A 22,586-nucleotide genomic window follows, 5' to 3' on the forward strand; every position below is an offset into this window, starting at 1 on the left:
GCAAGGTTGGCTAGAAATTATCCAATTGACGACAAACATTGGAAAGAAAATATTAAAGATGTAATTAAAAAAAAATGTACGGGCTGAAATTGTAAAAACGTAAATAAACCTAAGAATATGAAAGCAAGATATATTGAATAAATAATAAAATAGATTGAATAAATGATAAATACACAAATTAATTGCCTGAGATGTGACAAATATTGTCAGTTTAGATTGCTGATGTGGTCCTATTATCATTAAGACTATTTTTGTGATGTATTGTGATTTGTGAACCGCTCAAAAAGAAACCAAACCGAAGTGAAGACGTCTGAATCGCGCATTTCGTTAGCGCTGCTGTACCAACGTCATCGGCAAACTCGACGGCGCTCCAATCTATTTCGTTTCTTAAATCTTCAAGTATTGTGCTTTTATATTCTTAGGCTTATTTACGTTTTGACAATTTCAGTGAATACATTTAGTTATTTAAATGGCATCTTTCATATTTTCTTTCCAATGTTTTGACGTCAACTGGATTTATTTACAAATAACTTTATTGAACAATTGTAAACGGATAATCTCCAGCCAATCCTGCAGCGTGACGCCATCGGTAGGCGACCCCGATACAATCTGGCAGCCCGATCACATCTGGTACCGACACCGTACAAACTACAAACACTAAATTTGGCAACGTGACAGTCGTTTTATTTTGAAAATGCATGTTTCATTGAGCCGATATGGAAATTCATTTTTGCGTTTCTGTAGTATTATTTGATATTTGGCACCACATAAAGTGGCTTTGTTTGTTTGTATTTATTTTGTAAAATATATTATAATATATTGTAAAAAAAAAAAAAAAAAAAAAAATGTCGTTAAAATGTATCTGTTCATATGGAAGATGAACCAGCTGACACACCAGTATATTGTAATAATTTGATAGCAATCAATACCACCAGATGGCGTCAAAGTGAAACTGCTATTGTTTTGGCCGGAGCCTTTTCGATGTTCTTCACTTTACTTTTATTTTTAGAGGTCCTCGTTGTTGTTGTTGTTGTTTTCCTCCAATGAAAGAATGATAAACAGCACAAGAATAGGCAATGCAAATAAACGGAATTTGTCTAGAGAACAAACGTGACCACAGCCCAATATGGAATAGGGTCAATGTTAAATGTAAATGCAGGGGTGTAACTGTATATAAAAATCCATATAGTGAATATGGAGATGAGCGAACGATTGTTGATGTTTCTGAGATTTGGTAACATAATTCAATTTGAACACGTCCGTTTTTGTTTATTTAATTGAAAACAAATATAATGTGCAAAGCGTTGTGGTTAGCAGTCTATCGAATAAATGAAAATATATGTGGAGTTGTTTTGTTTTTGTATTATTCTGCATGGTTTTTGTTACCGTCTGATGACGTGGCCTTTATGCGCTACGTTAGTGCGACGCGTGGCAGGCGTGCTTTTGCTGATGTGGACTAGCGGACTTCCTTTCCTCTTCCCCCGTCTACAGTCACCGAACAGGCAGCGTTGCAGTAGAAATTTACCAGAGCAACACTTCACCTCAAAACGCGTAAAGCGCCGAAAGCTACAATGATCCGAATAGCTGCTGCATTCTTGGCCCTGCTCGTGGTTGCCTGCTCGGGTAAGATTGACGTTCCCCGCAATAGGGCGACATAGCTTTTCAAATGCTAGTTCGCTAATGAGCTACTACTGGAACAAAGTGTTTCAATGAAAGCCATCCCGAGCATTCCATAGTCTTACTGTCCATGTACATAGTGCGCTCCTTGTCCCCTTCTGATAAGATAATTCTGAATAAGAGTAGGCAACGAGTGAGGCAAAACTGTCCAGCATTGTCAAACGCATGCTATTAGTACCACTAGCGACATTGTGAACTACACCATTAACATCTAGCGCTTCACCCGCAGTACTAAAAGTGAAGTTTTGAAGTTTTTTTTAGCTAGAAGTTTTGACATACAGTAATAGAAAAATAGTTGTTTCACAACTGGCTTGTCTTACAAGTAGTGAGGACAAAGAGTGTACTGGTAGTAGGATTTGGAATAATCACGTGATATGAACATATGAACATATTCACATAACTATTGTGCGTCCGATTGTAACGTACATCAAATGTGTCTTTCCTGTGACAGGAGAGAGCTGCACAGAGCCAGTCATCACAACGTCATCCTACACCACCTCGGATGCTGTCATCTCCGCAGAGTCTGTGTTTATCGTGGAGCTCAGCTTGGTTTGTGCCAACGGAGCGCAAGTAAGTTCCAAACAAAGCGACGTGCAGACACAGCAGAGACATTGCCAAGAAACGTAAAGCTGTTGATAACCATTGATAAAACTACCGCATACCACTGCTAATGATCCATCCATTGCAATGCTAACCACTGGTAACATTAAAACTCATTCACTGCCATTGACGGCTATATACGTCAAATATTCATGTGAACTTTTTTGATTAGTTTAAAAAAAAAGAGTATGAAAACCTAGAAAAACATTTAGAACAGATATAAACTTTGTGATTGTCAGTTAACTAGCGAAGTCATGCGATTAATTATGATTTAAAACATTTAATCGCCTGACGCCACTCATTTTTAAATCTCTTCTTAAAAAAAGAAAAGATTATTAAAAAAATAATAATAATAAAAATTACTTAAAAAAAAGAAGAAGAAAAGATTATAAAAAATTTGTGGCGTCAGGCGATTAAATTTTTTTCGTAATTAATGGCATGACTTCACTAGTTAACTCACAATTAATCATACATTTTATATCTGTTCTAAATGTTCAATTTTTCTCTTCTAGGTTTTCATACTCAACAATAAAAACTTAACAGAAGTGGAAAAAATGTTAAACTAATAGAAATAGTTCTAATGAATTTTTGACATCTATAGTTGTCAATGGCAGTGAATGAGTTAACCATTGTGACACCTTGCAGAGCGTCACTCTGTATGCTGATGTGAATGGAAGACAATTTCCTGTGACCCGAGGCCAGGATGTTGGCAAGTACCAGGTCAGTTGGATTGCTCGAACGCCAATTGATATGCGCATCAGGCCGGCGACGAATTTCCGATCTCACCTGTGATCAGCGAATTAGCTCACGGTTAGCTTCGTGTTGCATTGCAAGCGATGTTAAGCAAGTTACTTCCAAAATGAAATCCCTGTCATTAGAATAGCTCTAGGAATAATGCTGTTTTGACTGACAGTAAGTACTGACCTCACCATTCCGATCGCTTTGCGTTTCCTTCCTTTGACTTGATGGTAGGTATCCTGGAGTTTTCCTCACAAGCAGGCCAGCTCAGGAACTTACCAGGTCAAATTCTTCGACGAGGAGTCCTACAGCTCACTGCGCAAGGTTAGCACCAGATGCTAACTTTGAGTCATTTAGCTTTTTTTTTCCTTTTTTTTGACTAACAATTGATGTGTTTTGTAGGCCCAGAGAAACAATGAAGACGTGAACGCCATCCAGCCGCTATTCTCCGTCAACGTGGACCACAGGGTGAGTCTCGTCTCTTTTGTTCACTGAAGCTTCACGTCAAGCGTGAACCTCAACAATACTATTACAGGTCTGCTAGAATTGATTTTGTGTAAACTTTTGAGTGCACGTTTAACTGTTTAACAGTTCAGTGCTTTTCGCACAACTCACTGACGAATGGTAAAATATATAACAGGTGTTTCTTTAAAGGTCGTGGCCATTGATTGTCACAGAATGTCATCAGCAGGTTGCAACACAGATACAGATATAATACATTCTCAATTTGAGCCGAATCGAATCGAATCGTTCTACTTTTAAATTCGTTTCAAACTCCATGTTGTATCAAGCTAGTTGTGTGACCACGTAGTCTAAAATTAAAACCGTCTCAGTGGCCTTGTGGTAGAGTGTCCGCCCTTAGTCTGGGAGGTTGTGGGTTCAATCCCTGGCCGGGTCATACTATACAAAAAAAAGAAGAAGTTTTTTTTAGGGCCCAAACTGCATTTTTTGAGACCGATGCCGATTTTTGATCTGCCGATTATTTAAAAACAAAAATGCATAATGCGATTGAATCCTATTAAAATAACTCGTTTTTCACAAATTGGGAAGAATTTATGCTTTGTTATCTTACCGGTGGGTATGTATTCGCACAGCATTTGTGTGTGAATATTCGTTATTTGAAGGAAAAACACGCCCGAAGTCGATGCTAACTTCACTTTCGCATTTGAATGGGATCCTCCATTCACTTTAGCATTAGCGCAAGGCTAGCGATGTTTTAAAAACGAAGCATGTTTTGTATTTAAATATACAGTGGATGTAAATCTTATTGCCGTGTGTTTATAGTTTTACAGGCAACTCCAATTGGGGTGTCATTAAACAGCTTAGAGGATGTTTTCGGGACAACAAATTCACATACGCTACACACTTGCTCGTTGCTAATTCTACACAAGCAACAATGGTGCATTCAGGGTACTTTCACAGCGTCGGAAACTTTGGTTTTCTTCGATTACAGTATAACATTTTAAAGGGAAAACAATCGGTCATTTGGCCTGTTTGAAGGGCAATAACCGATTATAATCGGCGGGCCACAGATTGTCCACCTTTTGTGATGTTCTAAATTGAAGTTAGCGGTGAGCTGACTAGTTGTTGTGACGTTTTTGTCATTGTGACTTCAGGGAGTGTGGAGCGGCCCGTGGGTTTCCACCGAGGTGGTGGCGGCCCTCGTGGGAATCCTTCTGTACTACGTGGCCTTTAGCGCCAAGAACACCATCCAAGCGTAAACGACATCCGCACTTGGATTTTCAAAGACTGAATACCGCTGCAAACATCTGCTTTGGATTCAGAGACGGTCAGCAGTCTGTAGGATTTTTGTTTTGTTTTTCTATTCAGACTGTGTCTGTATGTGCTCTGATGGACTTTTGCATCAGTTCTTTTCATTCTCAGGCCACCAAGATGGAATGCTTGGTAAGCTGACACGTCAAATCAATAAATGAATTATTTTGGGCGACAGTAATTCATTTCTTACCTTCAATAGTGCACTTGGATTGGAAGCTGTGCGACGTGCGTCTGATTTCATCATGGGATATTTATTATATTTATAATTTTTTTTATTTGTAATTAATCGCATGACTTCAATAGTTAACTCACGATTAATCGCACATTTTATATCTGTTCTAAATTTAAATGTTGATAAAAGTGGAAAAAATGTCAAATAGAAATATGGCTGCATCTTTTAGTCATCGATACAGTAATTTCATAAATTCGTTAAATTGAGAATTAATTGTACTGTAAACGAGTGTGATAATGATTTGTGTTGGTCATAATTCTACCACTAGATGGCATCATTGCATTTGTAAGACGTTGGAGACAGCTCAGTGCATTTTTCTTTTCATATTATTATCTAATCTTCAACATGAAACTGTTCCTTGTGATATCTGCACATTTTTAAAATTGTAAAATACATCTTGAACCCAGTTTCCACAAAGAGATGCATTATTACATTTATCACTGCTAAATTTTAAAGTGGTTGTGTCGCTTTGTTGCGACTGGAATTCCCCCAGTACAGGCTTTCCAAGTAAGGGGCGGCCATTAATCGCGCATTCAAACAATTAGTGGCATTAAAGGAACTTTAAATTAACTCAAAATGAGCGCACTCATTTTGACACCCCTAATTTGTATACTACTATTTTCATAGCGTTGCATGTATCCCACCTGATTCTACAGCCAGAGGATGTCACCTGCAACTCTCGACTTTTCTCACATTTTATTACGAAATGACATTAAAAAAGTGGAAGCGGCTTCAAGGTGCCGTGGTCACGTCTGCTCCATAGTGTCACGAAATCCAAGCTCACATGTTTCACAAAGGTTCTCCTCCAGGAATTGGCCCAGGCAGCCATCAGCGCCACACACGCAGGGCACTTCCTGTTGTTGGGCCAGCGACACCGCGTCGGCGTCGGACGAATAATTCCACGTCAGTTCTGTGCCTGCCTTCACCACACTGACACGCACAAAAAGCCACACACGAGGTTTACTCGATCCCCTCAACGTACAGATTACGCCCGTGCCACTTGTTCTCTTCTTACCTGTTGGTGAAGAAGGCGACGATGGGAAAGTTGGGGTCGTGCGAGTCAGTGAAGACGTTCTGAATGAAAAGGTTCGGCTGGCAACTGTGCTGCAGGAAACGAGACGGAAATGCTCAATATCAAAAGTGATGCGTACTGGAAAAAGGTTTGCGACAAATCTTAAAATGGAAGTCAACCTTAAACATTTCTTGACAATAATATGTCAAATATGACCTCACTCGTCTAAACATGACATTCAGATGAATATCACATTTGTGGAATATGAGTTAGGAAGCAAATTCCAGCCATTTTTATCCATCTCGGGCGGACATTTTGCCACTTGCTGTCGACTGAAGATGACATCAATGTTGCTCAGTGCTCAGGCAACGACCAATCAGAGCCCACCTGTTTTCTGAAGCTGCGCTGTGATTGGTTGTTAACCTGAGAACTATAGATGTTAAAAATGGCTGAATTTGACTCCTTAACTCATACTCCACTAACACAATATTAACCAGAATACCATGTTGAGACTAGTAATTCAAAAGGTAAATAAATAAATGACTAAAAGTGAAAATTAAATCCCCAAAAATAAATATAAATTAAAAATAAAATAATCATTTATTTTATTTGTTATTTTGGCAGTTTTGGTGTATACTGCAAGACTTCTTCGCCGAGCTCACTCGACCAATGAAAAGTAGTTTGCAAAAGACGGAGTCCAACCCAAGACATGCTTAGGACCGCCCCCTCATTTGAATAACATTTCGTCCAGTATGGACCAAAACGGGCAAAATTCAAAATAAATAAATGACTAAAAGTGAAAATAAAAAGGAATATAAAAAATATAATTCAAAAATTAAATACAAATGTATTAATTTATGTATATATTAGTGCTGTCAAAGTTAATGCATTAACTGATTAATTCATCACAAGAAATTATCGCATCAATCATGAATTAACGCACTATTAATTTTTACCATGGATTATCCTTTAGCATGACAGCGGATGATAATTACATGCATTAAAGTAAAGCATTTAATAAATGTTTGCGTATCACATTTAGAATATTTGTTAATCTCAAAATATTGGGGTCATTTTTTCCCCATTTTAAATTTTGCAAGTAATTAACTGATTAGAAAATGAGGAGGATGAGCGTGCGCAGTGGATACAATTTTTTTGAAGACGTCCTCATTACATTAAGTGTAAAAAAAATTAACACATAACCGGTGCGCTTCAAATTTGGCGGGGAAAAAATGTTGATAAAAAGCCTTTTTTATTAAGTGATTAATCATGATTAATCCAAATTCGAAGATGTGATTAATCTGATTTAAAAAAAAATCATCGTTTGACAGCTCTAGTATATATATATATATATATATATATATATATATATATATATATATATATATATATATATATATATATATATATATATATATATATATATATATATATATATATATAGTTGTTTTATTTCCATCCATTCATCTATCCATTTTCTTAACCGCTTGTCCTCACAAAGGTCGCGGGGGTGCTGGAGCCTATCCCATGAACTGGTTGCCAGCCAATCGCAGGGCACACAGAGATGAACAACCATCTGTTTTGATTTCCATTTCTATTTATTTTTGGGGATTTCATTTTTGAATTCCTTTTTTAATATCCGTTTTTATTTTCACTTTTAGTCATTTATTTATTTTGAATTTGGGCAGTTTTGGATCTCCATAGTATAGAACATATTGTAAAAAAATAAAATAAAATAAAATAAATACTTACATTGAGGAAGCGGCTCACGTTTCCTTCCTTTCTGCCGTCCACCAAATAAACGTCCTCTGATTGTACGACCCTCTTCAAACTCCTTTCATGGTTTGATGATGCCGAAGCTTTCTTGGTCTTGTCTTTGTTCTGATTTGCGTTGACCTCGGCGGGTCTCTGGATGACTGGAACGTGCAGGGGCGACAAAGTTGGGAAGTCAGGGTTTTTTTTCAGCAAGTTGCTCCCCTCCACTACGGGGGGTGCCAGCCACTCGGTCACCACCTCCACCTCGTCATCTGATGGCAGGTCCACTCTGGACTGTTTTGGGGGTGGAGCCTCAATGGGCCGCTGGGCCCTTTGCAGGATCACACCTGGGGATGTCACAAATTTAGTTTTGTATCCAATCATTTTAATTGAGCCTGTAAAGTTACATTCACTGATCTGTTTTTGTTGCTGTTGCTGGTGGCCACGGAAGCCCCGTTTTAGGCGACAACAGACAAAGCGGGAGTGTCAGGAGACAATACAGTTGGACATAACAGGCCTGTGGATCCATGGCAAGAACTTTCAAATTTCTTGAAAAGGAGGACAAAAAAGGCCAAGATCCGACAGCACACTATGTTTCGAAGAAACGGGGCTGCAGTAGCATCATGTGAACGTAGCCTAAAAAGTATTGTTTGTAGGGTTGTGCCAAAAAAATCGATTCTCATAAGATTCTCATTTTGTACGATTCAGAATCGATTTTAAATGTCCCAAAATCGATTTTATTTTATACTGTCTTGCCTTTGTCTGTGTGCCTTTATTTGGAGCGCTGTTCATGTTGTACCCGATTTGGACACTTAGGGGCAGTGTGGTTCCACGCGGTCTAATACACTGTTAAGTTGTAGCCACATTAGCGAGTTGAAGGAAAAAGTCACGATCAAGTTATTCCAATAAAAGTTGTTTTTTTGCAGTGTGGAGCCGCTCTTTTGAGGGATAAAAGTGCCACGAGTAGCGCGCTAATTAGCATTAGCGAGTGAGACTGGAGGAGATCATTACAATTCCTTACTCACCTATAGATTGAAGCAAAAATCGTTGTCAATCAAATCCTTTTGAATCGAAAATCGTTCTTAATTGAAAATTGGTTCTGAATCGAATCGCAGACCCAAAAATCTGAATCGAATTGTGAGACATTCAAAGATTCCCACCCCTAATTGTTTGTGTCACCTGCATATATGCACACAAACGTCCCCGCGTCCAAGTCATCACAGCAGCGCACACCCCAACCACAACGCTCCGTCCAGAAAACTTGGAGACGGACTCGGATTCCTCTCTGGACGAGTCGATTCTGACAACGAGCCCGATCGCAGCTGCACCACGGCCCGCACTCAAACAATCTGAAGTTAGAGAAAACAAAAACACAACAGAAAGCCTTTATTGTTTATTGGCATTCATGGAGCTGATACTACAAAATAGGGTCAAATGCAAATTAGAAAACACTACAAACACTGTACTGTGTAAAAGTGTAACAAGGGTAAGTAATTGGTATCGTAGCTCGATTTTTTTTTCTTTCTTAATTGTAAATTCTCAGTGGCCGTTGACTGCTGCAGTTTCCAATTTGTTTGTGTTCAACTCACCCCGACGCCACAGGGTGGGAGAGTCTCTGATAGTTGTAATGGTTGTCTGCCCCCGTCATGGCGATGCAGGCGCAGCTTTGTGCGTCCAAGCATCCATCGGTACACTCACAGCAAGCGTCAAACACGGGACCCCGGGTCAGGAAGCAGCCATGTGGCCAGCGCTCCTTCCTGTAGCGGAATTCAGATGGCCGGGAATCGTCGGGACCCACGCACAGCTCCACCGGGGTTGGCTCAGATCCGCGACTCAGGTCTATCTCCGGGGGCTGGCTTTCCTGGACTGTGGGAGGGTCCAACTGCACCGCCATGTTGAAGGAGAAATAGTCCAGCTGGAGGCAACAGCAAGACAGATCATTTGAAAATCCATCACACAAAAAACCTTTGGTGGCTTGTAGGGGTGCGAATTGCCTAGTCCCTGTCGATTCGATTCACATCACGATTCATAGGTCACGATTCGATTCGATACCGATTAATCCCGATACACATCTATAAATTGATTATTGCGAATTTTTAAAACTCAAATTTTGAAAATACTAATCAGTTAACTGTAAGATTTGTATGAAATGTTATTTATTTATCTGAAAATTCAGGTTGCAGTCTGTTACATGTTTGAGCAGCACTGAAATAAAAATATTAAGGCTTAATGGTCCATTAATATAACATTCTTCCATGCTTAATGTGTAAATCCTAACCCTAAGTAAGACGTTTTGTTGAATATTACAATAAAAAATGGATGTTTAAAAATCGATTCGAGAATTGCGCGCTGTAATATTGCGATATATTGCCGAACACCCCTAGTGGCTGGTAGAGAAGTGATTCCCGACCAACCACATTACTACGCGGCGGGAAAAATTATGCTGTGTCATTATTCATTTGTTTTTGAGCAGAATAAAACAAAACATTTCATGTATACAAAAAGGCAAATAATGGTGCAAATGCATTAACTCATTCACTGCCATTGACAGCTATAGACGTTTTTGTTAAAAATACATTATTTTTTTGTACATTTACAACAGATATAAAAAAAATATTAATTGTGAGTTAACTAGTGAAGTCATGTAATTAATTACGATTACAAATTTTAATCGCCTGATGTCCCTAATTTATAGTAATCTTTTCAACAAAAAAATGTAATTACATTTTTTTGCATGTTTTTTTAAAGAAAAAAAAAGAAAAAATTAGGGGTGTCAGAAGATTACAATTTTGAAACGTAATTAATCGCATGACTTCACTATCTATTTTAATACAACAACAAAAAACTCGGTTTGCATACTTTTGTTAACAAAAGTGGGAAAAAATGTCAAACTGATAGAAACTAGTTACAATGATTTTTTTTTTACGTCTATAGCCGTCAATGGCAGCGAATGAGTTAATTAAAACAAATTCAAAAGAGTACACTGGAGGAAAATATTGTCAACTCACAAAAAGACAATCATTGCTACATGCATGCATCATACAAAGCAGCTAACCTGTAAAACATGGTAGCTTTCTGTGGTCAACAGGAAACGCATCACGTCGTCATAGTTACGGAGGCTGTGCCCACAGGGAGCTTTGTAAACGACGTCCCAGTGGCCTTCATCTTCCTCCTCATCTTCGCCATCTTTCTGCTGATCGTCGCACATCAGTGGCCGCGCCACCATCCTCTTGAAACCGCACAGCAGCGGGACCTTGAGCGGGTTCTGAGCCCAATACGGCAGGGCGGACGGATGCTTGCCTTGCAAACAAGGCAGGCACATCTAGAGCGGGAAAAGCAGATTCAGAACAGGAAGTGAATGTTGGCGGTCAGCTGGATCTTCTTACCTTGCAGCACGTGTGCAGCTTGTACGGCGGCTGACTGGGCAGCAGAGGAGACAGCAGCAGATCTTCAATGGCTGACGGAGGTGGCGTGGGCGTGGGGCTGTGGTGCTCCCGCTCATTGTCTGAGCAGGTAACAAAGTCAAGAGTTCATTTGACACCTTATATAATGCTCATTTTATTCATGCACACATAAAATGTCGCAGGTCAGGAATAGCCTCATAACTGCCTATCAAGTTATGAATAGATGTTTTCATGGGCTATCTGACATCGAACAATAATGGAATGATTACACCCTATCCCATGTTTCAGAGGAAAGGGAAAGACTCATTTTGGATTACAGCATCTGCTGTCAAGTAACATGTTGTCGGATCTCCGATAGAAAATCAAACCAGGTACCTTTTTCACAGCTGAAATGTCAGCTCAGTTTTCTTCATGAGCTTATGGTCTTCTTTCCCGAGCACGTGCTCAAATAAAGTGATACTTTGTTTATTATTAGACACTCCACTTGTGAAAATGTGGCGAATGCGGTAGAAACAGAAAGTTTCCTAAAACTGTTTCAAGGTTCCTCTTGAACACTCACAACTATCCATCCATCCATTTTCTGTACCGATTGTCCTCACAAGGGTCGCGGGGGTTGCTGGAGCCTATCCCAGCTGGCTTCGGGCAGTAGGCGGGGTACACCCTGAACTGGTTGCCAGCCAATCGCAGGGCACACAGTGACGAACAACCATACTCACAATCACACCTATGGACAATTTGGAGTGTCCAATTCACCTGCCATGCATGTTTTTGGAATGTGGGAGGAAATCGGAGTACCCGGAGAAAACCCACGCAAGCACGGGGAGAACATGCAAACTCCACCCAGGAAGGCCGAAGCCAGGACTTGATCTTACAACCTTTGCACTGGGAGGCGGACGTGCTAACCAGTTATCCACCCTCACTCACAACTATCTCACCAAAAAATACACACATTAATGGCATGTACATATTTGCTGCCATCTTCTTTTTTTTCTTGATTCAAAAACACAATTGTTAATTTGAATTTCATTTTGCTAGGCAACTAGGCGTACACTAAGGTCTAAGCATGTATTTGAGTGTATTTTGGGCCACTTTAGGAAAAGTCATCAAATTTCACGACCAAAGAGCGACATTTGCTGTATTTTCATTGCCGTTGTCAAAACGGTTCAAGTTTGACCTGAACGGGATACAAGGGTCGCTCGGTGAATTACCTGCACCAACAACCACCCGAACCACCGGAGTGCCGACCACAGGAGACTGAACCGTCCACTCCAGGCAATCGAGTATCTTCAGAGCCTGAGCTTTTTCTAATGGCACAGAAGAAAACGTCAGACAGGAAACTAAAAACGAAATGCCAAGAAAAATAACCGGACGGAGAAAACCTTTGTCGGTTGCCGTGTTGGCCCTCAGGACTTCCCTCAGATGCTCCAGGTGCTTGAACATAAAACTAAACACCTGATCCACATTCTCCTTAGCCCAGAAAGATTTGGCCCGATCTAGCAAACGCATTATGAATGAATAAATCAGTCAAATAAAAGTCAATCTGTACACAAATGGTTACTTTCATTCAAGAGAAATCTCACCAACATCTCGATGATCGAACGAGTCCTCCATTTAAATACAAGTGAACGATTGGATTTATTATTTTTAAATATTAGATATCCAAAAAAAAAAACTGGAAAAAAACGCTAAACAAAGCTAGCAGGCGCTCCTCGACTGGGTAGCGTTAGCTTCCAAAATAACTACATCAATTAAGTTCAAAGGCAACCGTACGCTAATCGTAAAGAGTTGTGAAGCTGAAACTATCGTCTTAGCTTCAACGTAACGGTTTGTAATGACATAATACCCCCAATAATAAATATATACAGCACTTGCATCGCATTGCGCGTCTTCCTCAAACATAAAACGCCGGCCGGACGGGCGGCCACCGTATTTTATTTTTTACCCTGAATTTAGTCTGGCAGACAACGGTTCGTGTTTGTTGTTTTTCGTCCTAGGAAATCATGACATACAAAATGTATGCACCAAATCGACCCAACAAAAAACAAAACAGTCGTAAGCGTAAAAATAAGGTAGTGTACCTCCTTTTAAGGGATAATTAGCACGTTTTTTATTAGTCTCTTTTATTATTACTATAATAATAATAATTATAAATTATTTAATTTACGAGTCTCATGTGATTAACCTCATTGAGAATAGTTTGATTAGCTGTTACCTGCATAACTATTAATTCTCGAACATCCTTTACCTGTTGATAAAAAGAATTACGTTTTCTTCTAAATTGGTTTTGACGTACATCGGCCACCGTAGCAGCGGCACTGTACTTTACTTTCATCAAGGTTCCCATTCGTGTTTTCATCAACAAAGTGTGCGAGACTTGCCGTTGTTCAGTCCGGTGAATTTCTACTACAGTGTTTGGTATTCTTTAGCACAGAAGTTGTGTAAATCAATAAATGTTCTTGCGTTGCTGCTTCCGGGGTGCTTTTGTAACAGTTAAACGTCAAATTACGTAAGTCCGACTTGATGGGAAAAAAGAGCGTCTGTAAGAGGTCAGTAACTTAGATATTTATACGATTAAGTGTGCTTATAAATACTGTTTAATTGAACACATACGTAATGAGAACGTGTCCAAAACCTTACTGGTGTGCGTGCGCGCGTGCGTGTATAATAGATGCGTCTTTATGCCATTGTAAAAAACAAAAACACACACACACACACAATTAAATACTATATAAAAGTCTGTGGGCTTACTTATTGTCAGTTTTTCTTAAAATTTAAAGTAGAAAATTACGAGCATAGTAAAATGTATTTAGGCTACTGAATTAATTAAAACACAGGGCTGTCTTTTTTTTTTAAATTATTATTATTTGTAGTGGGACTAGCAACATACCAGCATTGCTTGTATTGGGGAATAACACAAAATTGATGGTCTGGATTTAGCACCATACAGCAGGTCACACTTACTCACTAAAATACATCTGTCTGCAATCCAACGTGGGTTCGAATTCATGCACGTTCCAAACCAAACACCAAAATAACACTAATAGCCTACAATTATTGATACCTTATTAATTATCGAAAATTGGTACCGCTAAGTACCAGTATCAATTCCAAGGTACCGAGAATTGGAAACAAATTGGTTCAAATGCGAAAAGTACCCGTCCCTAAGATAAGATGTTCTTCAAAAATTAAGTTAGATAGGAGTTCATGTATTTTATAGTCAGATGCCATCAGTTGACTTCATGGCTCTGACTCTATGTTATGATGAATAAAGTTCTGAAAGAGTTTCATTGTGGTAGATGACTGCGGTGTGGCGGTCTGCTAGTGAGGCATTATGGGCAATGTGTGCCGGCGACGCCATGTCCATGCCCGTCCACTGGTACTACAACATCCATGACATCAAGAGGGACTTTGGAGGGTGGATATCTGGCTTTAATTCGCCCAGAAACAAACACCCGAGCAGCATCCTCAGCCTGTCCAACACCGGTGAGAATCGGCCTTCGTCTTTTTTCAAGTGTTTATCGCCAAGCTTCTTCAAAATGTGATGAATTGTGATGATTTGATGAAGCTGGTAGCGGCCGCACTTCCTGGTCATCTGCTGCCAACCAAGTGGAGGTGGTGGGAAACATCATCCTTCATGACAAACTGAAATTTTGGAAATCTCCCACAGGCTCCATCCACTATCACCAAGGTATTGTTTGTTTGTCACACAGACTTCCGGTTGACAAATCCCCAAGATGTCACCTATGGGATGTCAATAAACAAATCTTGAAATGTTCTTTAACCAGGCACAGCCATTGAGAAACACGGATTTTGGTCTTCTTTTAAGTTGCTCAGATTTTGACGCTGAAATGGATAGTATGCCGTAGAACTAAAACTGACGTTAGCTAGCATTAGTGTTAATTTTATTGGACATTTTTAAATTTAGTCTCAGTTTTAGTCCAATTACTCAACCTCATCCCGTTTTTATTTAGTCAACTTTTTGTCAACTATAAATCTAGCATTTTAGTCCAAGAAAACATAATTTTATTCGTCTAGTTTGAGTCAGGATAGTAATTTTACCCCTGTATATTGTTAGCAGATCATATTGAACATTTCAGATCTAAAACTATTTCATATTAGCCATTGGATTAATGTTACATTTTAACTATAATTTACTTTTTTGTTCCACGTGTTTGTGCATGTTGCACTCGCTAGCTGGAGATTTAAAAGGGGGGGTGTCACTGTGTGTCACATGACTATCACAGTGACAGATTAGAAGAGACAAGATTTTGCAAAATCATATCGTTTCCGCTTCGTCTTTGTTCATGAGCTAAAATGTAAAATAGATTTTAGTCCAGTTTTTATTAAGTGAAGTACATTTCCGTCTCGTCTTCATTAATTGACGAAAAATGCATACTGATTTAGTCCCAGTTATTGTTTATTAATGAGGGTTTTAGTCTAGTCTAGTTTTAGTCCGGTGAAAAATGTGTGTTGACAAAAATATTTTTGTTTTTGTTAACAAAATTAACACTAGCTAGCAGGCTAACTATTATGTTTTGCTAATGCCTTCCACAAACCCAATGATGGAGGTTTGGTTCTATTCGTCCCTTTAGAAATGGCTACTAGGGGTTGAACCACTTCACTTTTTTTTTTAGTCATCCATAAAAGAAAGTTCAGTTGATTTATTTTTCTTTTTTAGATTATAATTTTTTTAAGTCATTAACTTGCTGTGCACGCTTCCAAACACAAGCTTGTGCACTCCTTTCTCCGCAATCCCCAGTTGCACAGGTCCCAACACCTGACTCGTTTATCCCATGTCAATTTAGGTCAGCAATAATTAATCACGTTTAAGTCACTCTTAAGCATCATTGTGAATAGGCTTCCATATTTCTAAAATGATGCGTTCCATCATAAATCCCGTCTGCGTGCGTTTCTTACAGGTCTGAAGGCAGGTAACAACACGCTGAATGTCCTGTGCGCCCTCCGAGTCGCTGGCATGCTGGTCGGCGGCGACTTTGCCGACGTCTCGCATCCTGACGCACGAGCCGCCGTGCTCGCGGACTACGTTCACTTCTTGACCACACCTGGCACGCACGCCGACACGTATGCCGAGTCCTATCACCGATCCTTCTTTTTTGACTGGCAGGACAGCAGGCCCACTTTGAGCCAGGAGGTACAAAATTGTTCTTAGGGGAAAGTTAGAGAAGAGCGAACCTCCCATGAATAGATTACATCAAGATGATCTAAGCGCAGGGGTTTGAAACTCACGGAGCTATTAACTCATTCACTGCCATTGACGTCAAAAATCATTTGAACAATTTCTATTAGTTTTAATTTTTTTCCACTTTTGTTAACTCTTTGACTGCCATAAACGTTATAAAACGTTTAGCATAAACCTAGGGAAGGGCGCCGAGGACGTTAAAAGACGTCCCCTATGTTTTTTTTTTTTTTTTTCAAAAACGGGTGCAGGAAAGCCTTGGGCAGCTGTGCTGAAAGTATCAGGCAGATCTGATTAGTCAAAGACTCGTTTTGGCCCCTAGAGGGCAGCGATGACTCTCTTTGCACAAGGTTGGATGGGCCGCCCACCGTGGGCGTCAGTAGAAGACGTGAGGCGGAGCTAGAGTGTTGCGGAGACATGGCTGAATAAGCCCACAATGGCTGCCCAAGCAACCGGTTGCAAGCAGCTCACGCTTGAGCATTTTTTTCAAAGACGGAAAGCATCAATCAATACTAAAAAGCGCATTGATGTCAACGATGATGATGACAACGAGCTCTACGCCAAAGTTGGAAGCTTTGGCGTGACTGTTATGAACACGTAGTAAGCCTCACCGGTAAGCGCGGCTAGCGCGGCTAGCGCTGCTAAGGCCGGAAAACGCGCACAATAGCCGGCCGGGTACTTCTACACAATCGGACATTCGATCGGGCGATGGAGAGTTGGCATCGACCAATGCAGATTGATGATGATGATGAGGAGGACTCCGAGCTCTACGCCAAAGTTGGAAGCTTTGGCGTGACTGTTATGAACACGTAGTAAGCCTCACCGGCTTAGCGCGGCTAGCGCTGCTAAGGCCGGAAAACGCGGAGCTGCACAAGCGGACATTCGATCGGACAATGAAGAGTACCCCGAGTCCAATGCATATTCATCGGAGGAGCGGGTACAGTCTGATCACGGAGAAGACACTGTTTCTGGACTACGATGCCACCATGAATGGAGTGGATAAAATGGATCAGAACATCTCCTACCACCCGGTATAGCAACTGAAGGACACGGGGAAGCGAGACGTAACGAAACCGTAACGTAACCGTAGCATGATCCTGATATTAGACTTGATGACACACTGCAGTATATACTTGCTATTCCCCGGAAAAAAACGGCCGGCAAGAAAGTGGCGCACGCGAAGAGGCAATCTGTTGTGCAAATGCTGTTGCGTCTCTTTGCACGCAGGAGAGTGTTACAAAAAGAAAAACTCGTTGAACCATCCACATATTTGTAAATAGCACCACAGTTGCACACATTTGTAAATAGTTTGCCAAATTGTTGTCAAATTGTTACACTGTTGAATGTAAATAAACGTATTTTGCTATCAAAAAACACTTTTTCATTCTTGGTGGTAGTGTTTTATAGAAGTAAAGCACTGTTTAGATGTTTGTGGCATCATTCATGGACAAAAAGAAGTGTAAAATTCACTAGAGTGCATGAAATAATATCGTTTCACTAAAAGCTTGATTTCTCCGTATTTTGGTCCAACACAGGCGAAATTGGGTCAAACTAACCATTTTCTATTGTTGATTACTAAAGAACGGAATAAGGTAGAAACAAACTCTTTTTTTCTGATGAAAGATGAAAGTCCAATCTTTCATTTGGTAGTACGTGTGTTTCCATAGTCCAAACAGAACATTTTCTGTGGACCTTGAAAATCAGTCAAAATGCTTAAATCGGCTGGCACTGGCGGCATCCCTTTTCTGAAAACGTCTGGCAGTCAAAGAGTTAACAAGAATATGAAAACCTAGAAATGTTTTTTTATTGTACATTTAGAACAGATATAACATTTATGATTAATCGTGAGTTAACGATTGAAGTCATGCAATTAATTACGATTTAAAAAATGAATCACCTGACGCGATTTAAAGAAAAGAAAAGATTATTAAAAATTATTATGATTGTGATTAATTTTTTTAAATCGTAATTAATTGCATGACTTCACGAGTTAACTCACGATCAATCTGTACTAAATGTACATTAAAAAAAATCTAGGTTTTCATACTCTTGTTAACAAAAGTGGAAATAAATGTTAAACTAATAGAAATAGTTCAAATGAATATTTGACGTCTATAACCGTCAATGGCAGTGAATGAGTTAAGGAGCTGGGGCGAAAGGAACAGACAGACAACACACTGTACTTGGTCACCTGTCAGTTGCAGGGCAGCTGCACATGCAATATTCCGAAACTCACTTTCTCTGTTCTATAAAGGTTCTAATGTTTGCGGAGGAACGTTCCAAGAAGAAGCTAAAGTCACTTCCGGACAGCCAGTTGGATGCAATCGGATGCCTTACCATGAGCCTTCCCTTCATTCTGCTGTCAGCCTCAACCAATGAGGAACGAGCTGTGAGTAACATGCATAATGAGGAGAAAGCAGCGTGATGTCACACCACACGTACATTCGGGGGGCACAAACTCCCGTTGCCCCCCCCACCAGGAAACAAACCTTCCATGTCATTTGACCAACGCGGAGCCAGTGAGAAAACAGGAATTATGATTTTACACTTCTTTTCTACCACCCGTAGTTTGAACGTGTTAAATTAAATGCCGGTTTAAAATATGTTATGTGGCGTAAAATACTTAAAAGGGGATATAATGCTGACTCTAATTTACATTTCAACAAATGAAATCATTCATTTCAAAAAATAGACATGGTGGAAAGTCACACAGTTAACAGATCACTGAAGGACTGACTACTAATTAATGGACTGCTCTTTTGACTCTAAGATGGATAGTGCACTGAAGTTAGCCAGAACGCTAGCCATTATGTTTTTGCTCGTGGCGCATAGACAGCACAAGCAAAAATAACCTGATAAAAGAGGATGAGTTCCCAGTCTGTCGGAAGTAGTGTTCATTTTATCAACAAAAACTAAACAAAAATCATTTAGTCAATGCACATTTTTCACCAAACCAAAACTAGACTAGACTAAAAACCCTCATTAATAAACAATAATGGGACTAAATCTGTATGCATTTTCTCCGACTAATGAAGACGAGACGAAAATATACTTCACTTTAGAAAAACTGGACTAAAATCTATGAACATTTTAGTTCATGAAGAAAAACGAGACGAAAATGGTATGATTTTGTAAAATCTTGTCTGCTAATCTGCACCGTCATGTGACACACAGTGACCCCCCCCCCCCCCCCCCTTTCAAATCTGCAGCTAGCGAGTGCAACATGCACAAACACATGTGACAGACAGGAGGTGGATTCATGGTGAAAGAGTAGGAGAAAAAAAAGTCAATTATAGTTATAACGTAACATCAATCCAATGGCTATAACGTTCCAACAATAATGTTCATCCGACCGCTAACTAATGCAGGCTAACTTGCTAGCTCCTAACATTGAGCCATAGTAGCCACTTGTTGTCGTTCATATAAAGTTGTTTTTCATCAAAAAGATGATAGGAATTTTTTGTGATATAGTTTTAGATCTGAAATGTTCAATATAATCTGCTAAACAATATACAGGGGTAAAATGACTATCCTGACTAAAACTAGACTAAAACATTGACAGTTTTTGTTGACTAAAACTAGACAAATACAATTATGTTTTTTGGGACTAAAATAAAGACTAAAATGCTCAATTTATAGTTGACTAAAAATGGACTAAAGAAAAACGGGATGAGGTTGACTATGTTTAAAAACTAACAAGCGTGATTGAAACTGGACTAAAACTGAGACTAAATTTTATAGTGGCAGATAAAATTAACACTAAAGTGGAACCTCAGAGTTTGAACGTCTCAGAACTCGTACAATTCGGACTTCAACCAAAAAATCGGAGTAAAAAATGCCTCGGCGTTTGAACTCATTTTCGGAGTTTGAACACCCAAGCAAAAGCGAGCTAAGCCGAACGTACCTTGAAAACGGGTAAACGAGCGAAGCCGAGCGCAGCCGAGCAATGCCGAATGCTCACGTTGCGGTCGTTGAGACGATGCGCTGCTCATTTCCAGTCAGATCGTGAATACTCCCGGAGGTGCTCCATACTCGCGAGTGCATTTTGATTTTTCCACGACAATTTTCTTTGCCATCAAAGAAAGACAACAGTGCCAGTGGCAGCAAAGAAAAACATACAGTGCTACGAACCACAGTGGAATTAGGAAGCGCCGTTGTAACTACTTGTGTAAATACTGGCACGAGGACCCCCCTTAGCTGTTCAACAACGTGCCTGACGTTAAACAACGCACGCAAGGACCGCTTAGTAGTCTAACAATATGCCCAATGTAAAATACACAAACTCCGCACTGAACTAAAGCTAGCATTGACATAGCGTTTATCATTCACTGATGCCATCACACCACAACAGGTGAGGTAAGGTATTTTTTTTTTTTTTTTAAATACTGTACTGTACTGTACTGTAAATGTAAAAAAAACATAAATAGAAATTAAAATAGGAATTTTCTGTTTTCGGAGCTTGGAACGGATTAATTGCAATTACATTATTTCCTATGGGAAAAATGTTTCGGAGGTTGAACAATTCGGACTTTGAACACTTCGCAGGAACGAATTATGTCCAAACAAACGTTTTTGTCATGGTTTTCAGTTCAGGTCAGCGGTAGTCTGTCCCACTGGAAGAAGTGGCCTGACGCCTTTACTTACAAATGTGAAATATGAAAGGTCTATAGAACTTGACTTGATGCTTCGATTCCCCATTGTGATTGTCCAGGTGTGTGCTGCAGTTGACTTTGCGAAGCTCTCCCACCCCCACCCATGCGTGCCCGAGTACGTATCCATCTACAGCAGAGCACTTCACGCTGTGCTGGGGGGCGCCAGTGTCCGTCAGCAGGCCGAGCTTGCCCTCAGGACTCTGGGAGTGTGGGACACCTCCGAGAAGTTCAGTCGACGGGCCGCTAGGTGCGGAAGCTGGAACCACAGGACGCGTTTCTGCGTATTTTTGCCGCACAGCTTTTCCTCCGGCTTCCAGAAAGTGTTCCCTTTGAATATTTGAAATGCATTTGTTTTGTTTAGGTTTCCAGAGACGTCTGAAGAACGACTGCAGGTCCACCAGAGTGCTGTCAGTAGCCTTGGCCTGGCATGCTACGCAAAAGGTGCCAGCACACCACTCTTGATCATTTTCTTCCTTCCTACGTGTGACATTCTTTTTGTAAAGTTCTGAAACATTTTTTGTGGCCCTGCAGGAGCTCTTTCCAGCATGTTTTACCTTGCTCACCAGTTTCATGATGACCCCGCAGCAGGAATCCTGGCCAACGCCAACTGTGGAGGTTTGAACGCCATTTTCACTGAAGCAACCCCCTTCGCTCCCAGTTGTTTTATTGGATTTTGACTGATTTTGCAAGGCTCATAGAATATTTTGTTCTATTGCTATAAAAACATGGAACCTACCAAAAGAAAGAGTAGAGTCTCTTCTTTCATCAGGAAAAATAGTATTATTTCTATCTGTTTCAGTTTTGCAGCAATTTGCATTAAAATACAGCTAAATTTAATCCATTTTTACATTACTGGTGAAAACTGACTGACAAAAAGAGCTTGTTGCAACATGGCTCTGGCTGGTCTCTTATACTCTTCTGCCACCTGCTGGTCGTTTAAAAAAATACCACTGCTTTAAGCCACCTCTTCATGTCAGAAGCTGCATCAAAGCCTTCTGTATGGTCTTGCATTAAAAAAAAAAAGAAGTACGTTTTAGGGAGTGAAAGATAAAGTATTAAAAACGTAATTACACGTTTTTGGGTTTGAATGAGTTAATGACTGAATCCCATTCCGACAATTATGTGACTAGATTCGGTTCGTTCCATGATTTGCAACAGCTAAACTAAACAGATATGATTCCTGCTCATTTCCAGGAGAGAATTGCAACCGCGGAGCTGCACTGGGGGCCCTGCTGGGAGCGGGAGGATGGTACACCAAGTCCACCATCCCACAGGACTGGAAAGAGCAGTTAAGGGATGCTCAAGACTACATCCCGGACATACTCAAACGTCTGCAGTACTGACAATCGCCTGTATGACCTCAATCCAAAGAAACCACAACAACAGTTTGCCCTTTCCAAATTTGCCTTCTGGTTTACAAATGCTAGAATTTGATTAGATTCTTGAAATGATCTGATTTGTAAGGAACCACTGCAAACATACATTGTCATTGTTGTCTTGACTGAATTAAAAATGTCAATAAATCATGAGAAATCAATCTGTT

The 22,586-nt window shown here is 40.0% G+C and overlaps 3 protein-coding genes across 3 annotated transcripts; 2 read left to right on the plus strand and 1 right to left on the minus strand.

Moving 5' to 3' along the window:
* The first annotated feature begins 1,423 nt into the window (after positions 1 to 1,423).
* Positions 1,424 to 4,969, plus strand: ssr4 (signal sequence receptor, delta). The gene is made up of 6 exons (XM_086067420.1): positions 1,424 to 1,623; positions 2,129 to 2,247; positions 2,923 to 2,997; positions 3,250 to 3,339; positions 3,418 to 3,483; positions 4,632 to 4,969. Exons 1-6 carry the CDS (start codon positions 1,572 to 1,574, stop codon positions 4,734 to 4,736), a joined length of 507 nt encoding a protein of 168 aa, XP_085923546.1. The 5' UTR covers positions 1,424 to 1,571; the 3' UTR covers positions 4,737 to 4,969.
* Positions 4,970 to 5,704: 735 nt separating this feature from the next.
* setdb2 (SET domain bifurcated histone lysine methyltransferase 2) lies at positions 5,705 to 13,208 on the minus strand. The gene is made up of 10 exons (XM_086067417.1): positions 12,775 to 13,208; positions 12,574 to 12,687; positions 12,403 to 12,498; positions 11,177 to 11,295; positions 10,846 to 11,112; positions 9,380 to 9,705; positions 8,970 to 9,139; positions 7,788 to 8,137; positions 6,039 to 6,127; positions 5,705 to 5,953 (listed from the first exon to the last, which is right to left on the minus strand). Exons 1-10 carry the CDS (start codon positions 12,803 to 12,805, stop codon positions 5,770 to 5,772), a joined length of 1,746 nt encoding a protein of 581 aa, XP_085923543.1. The 5' UTR covers positions 12,806 to 13,208; the 3' UTR covers positions 5,705 to 5,769.
* Positions 13,209 to 13,494: 286 nt separating this feature from the next.
* LOC147179994 (uncharacterized) lies at positions 13,495 to 22,580 on the plus strand. The gene is made up of 9 exons (XM_086067419.1): positions 13,495 to 13,740; positions 14,491 to 14,677; positions 14,760 to 14,882; positions 16,114 to 16,346; positions 18,646 to 18,780; positions 21,103 to 21,290; positions 21,405 to 21,484; positions 21,575 to 21,658; positions 22,238 to 22,580. The coding sequence occupies exons 2-9, from the start codon at positions 14,491 to 14,493 to the stop codon at positions 22,384 to 22,386; spliced, it is 1,179 nt and encodes a 392-aa protein (XP_085923545.1). The 5' UTR covers positions 13,495 to 13,740; the 3' UTR covers positions 22,387 to 22,580.
* The last annotated feature ends 6 nt before the right edge of the window (positions 22,581 to 22,586 follow it).

Source organism: Leptonotus elevatus, chromosome 2 (genome assembly GCF_054856555.1).
Source record: "Leptonotus elevatus isolate MCC_2025b chromosome 2, RoL_Lele_1.0, whole genome shotgun sequence".
NCBI classification, from domain to species: domain Eukaryota; kingdom Metazoa; phylum Chordata; class Actinopteri; order Syngnathiformes; family Syngnathidae; genus Leptonotus; species Leptonotus elevatus.

What these genes read in the sequence shown, in the direction of transcription:
- ssr4 (XM_086067420.1), top strand. Translation starts at nt 1,572, where the DNA reads ATGATCCGAATAGCTGCTGCATTCTTGGCCCTGCTCGTGGTTGCCTGC. An exon ending in GCTCGTGGTTGCCTGCTCGG is followed by an intron (nt 1,624 to 2,128) that starts GTAAGATTGACG and finishes TTCCTGTGACAG; the next exon opens with GAGAGAGCTGCACAGAGCCA. An exon ending in AGGATGTTGGCAAGTACCAG is followed by an intron (nt 2,998 to 3,249) that starts GTCAGTTGGATT and finishes ACTTGATGGTAG; the next exon opens with GTATCCTGGAGTTTTCCTCA.
- setdb2 (XM_086067417.1), bottom strand. Translation starts at nt 12,805, where the DNA reads ATGGAGGACTCGTTCGATCATCGAGATGTTG. An exon ending in TCGGGTGGTTGTTGGTGCAG is followed by an intron (nt 11,296 to 12,402) that starts GTAATTCACCGA and finishes TTACCTGCTCAG; the next exon opens with ACAATGAGCGGGAGCACCAC. An exon ending in GTTTGTGTGCATATATGCAG is followed by an intron (nt 8,138 to 8,969) that starts GTGACACAAACA and finishes TGACATCCCCAG; the next exon opens with GTGTGATCCTGCAAAGGGCC.
- LOC147179994 (XM_086067419.1), top strand. Translation starts at nt 14,491, where the DNA reads ATGACTGCGGTGTGGCGGTCTGCTAGTGAGGCATTATGGGCAATGTGT. An exon ending in TTCAGTCGACGGGCCGCTAG is followed by an intron (nt 21,291 to 21,404) that starts GTGCGGAAGCTG and finishes TGTTTTGTTTAG; the next exon opens with GTTTCCAGAGACGTCTGAAG. An exon ending in CCTGGCATGCTACGCAAAAG is followed by an intron (nt 21,485 to 21,574) that starts GTGCCAGCACAC and finishes GTGGCCCTGCAG; the next exon opens with GAGCTCTTTCCAGCATGTTT.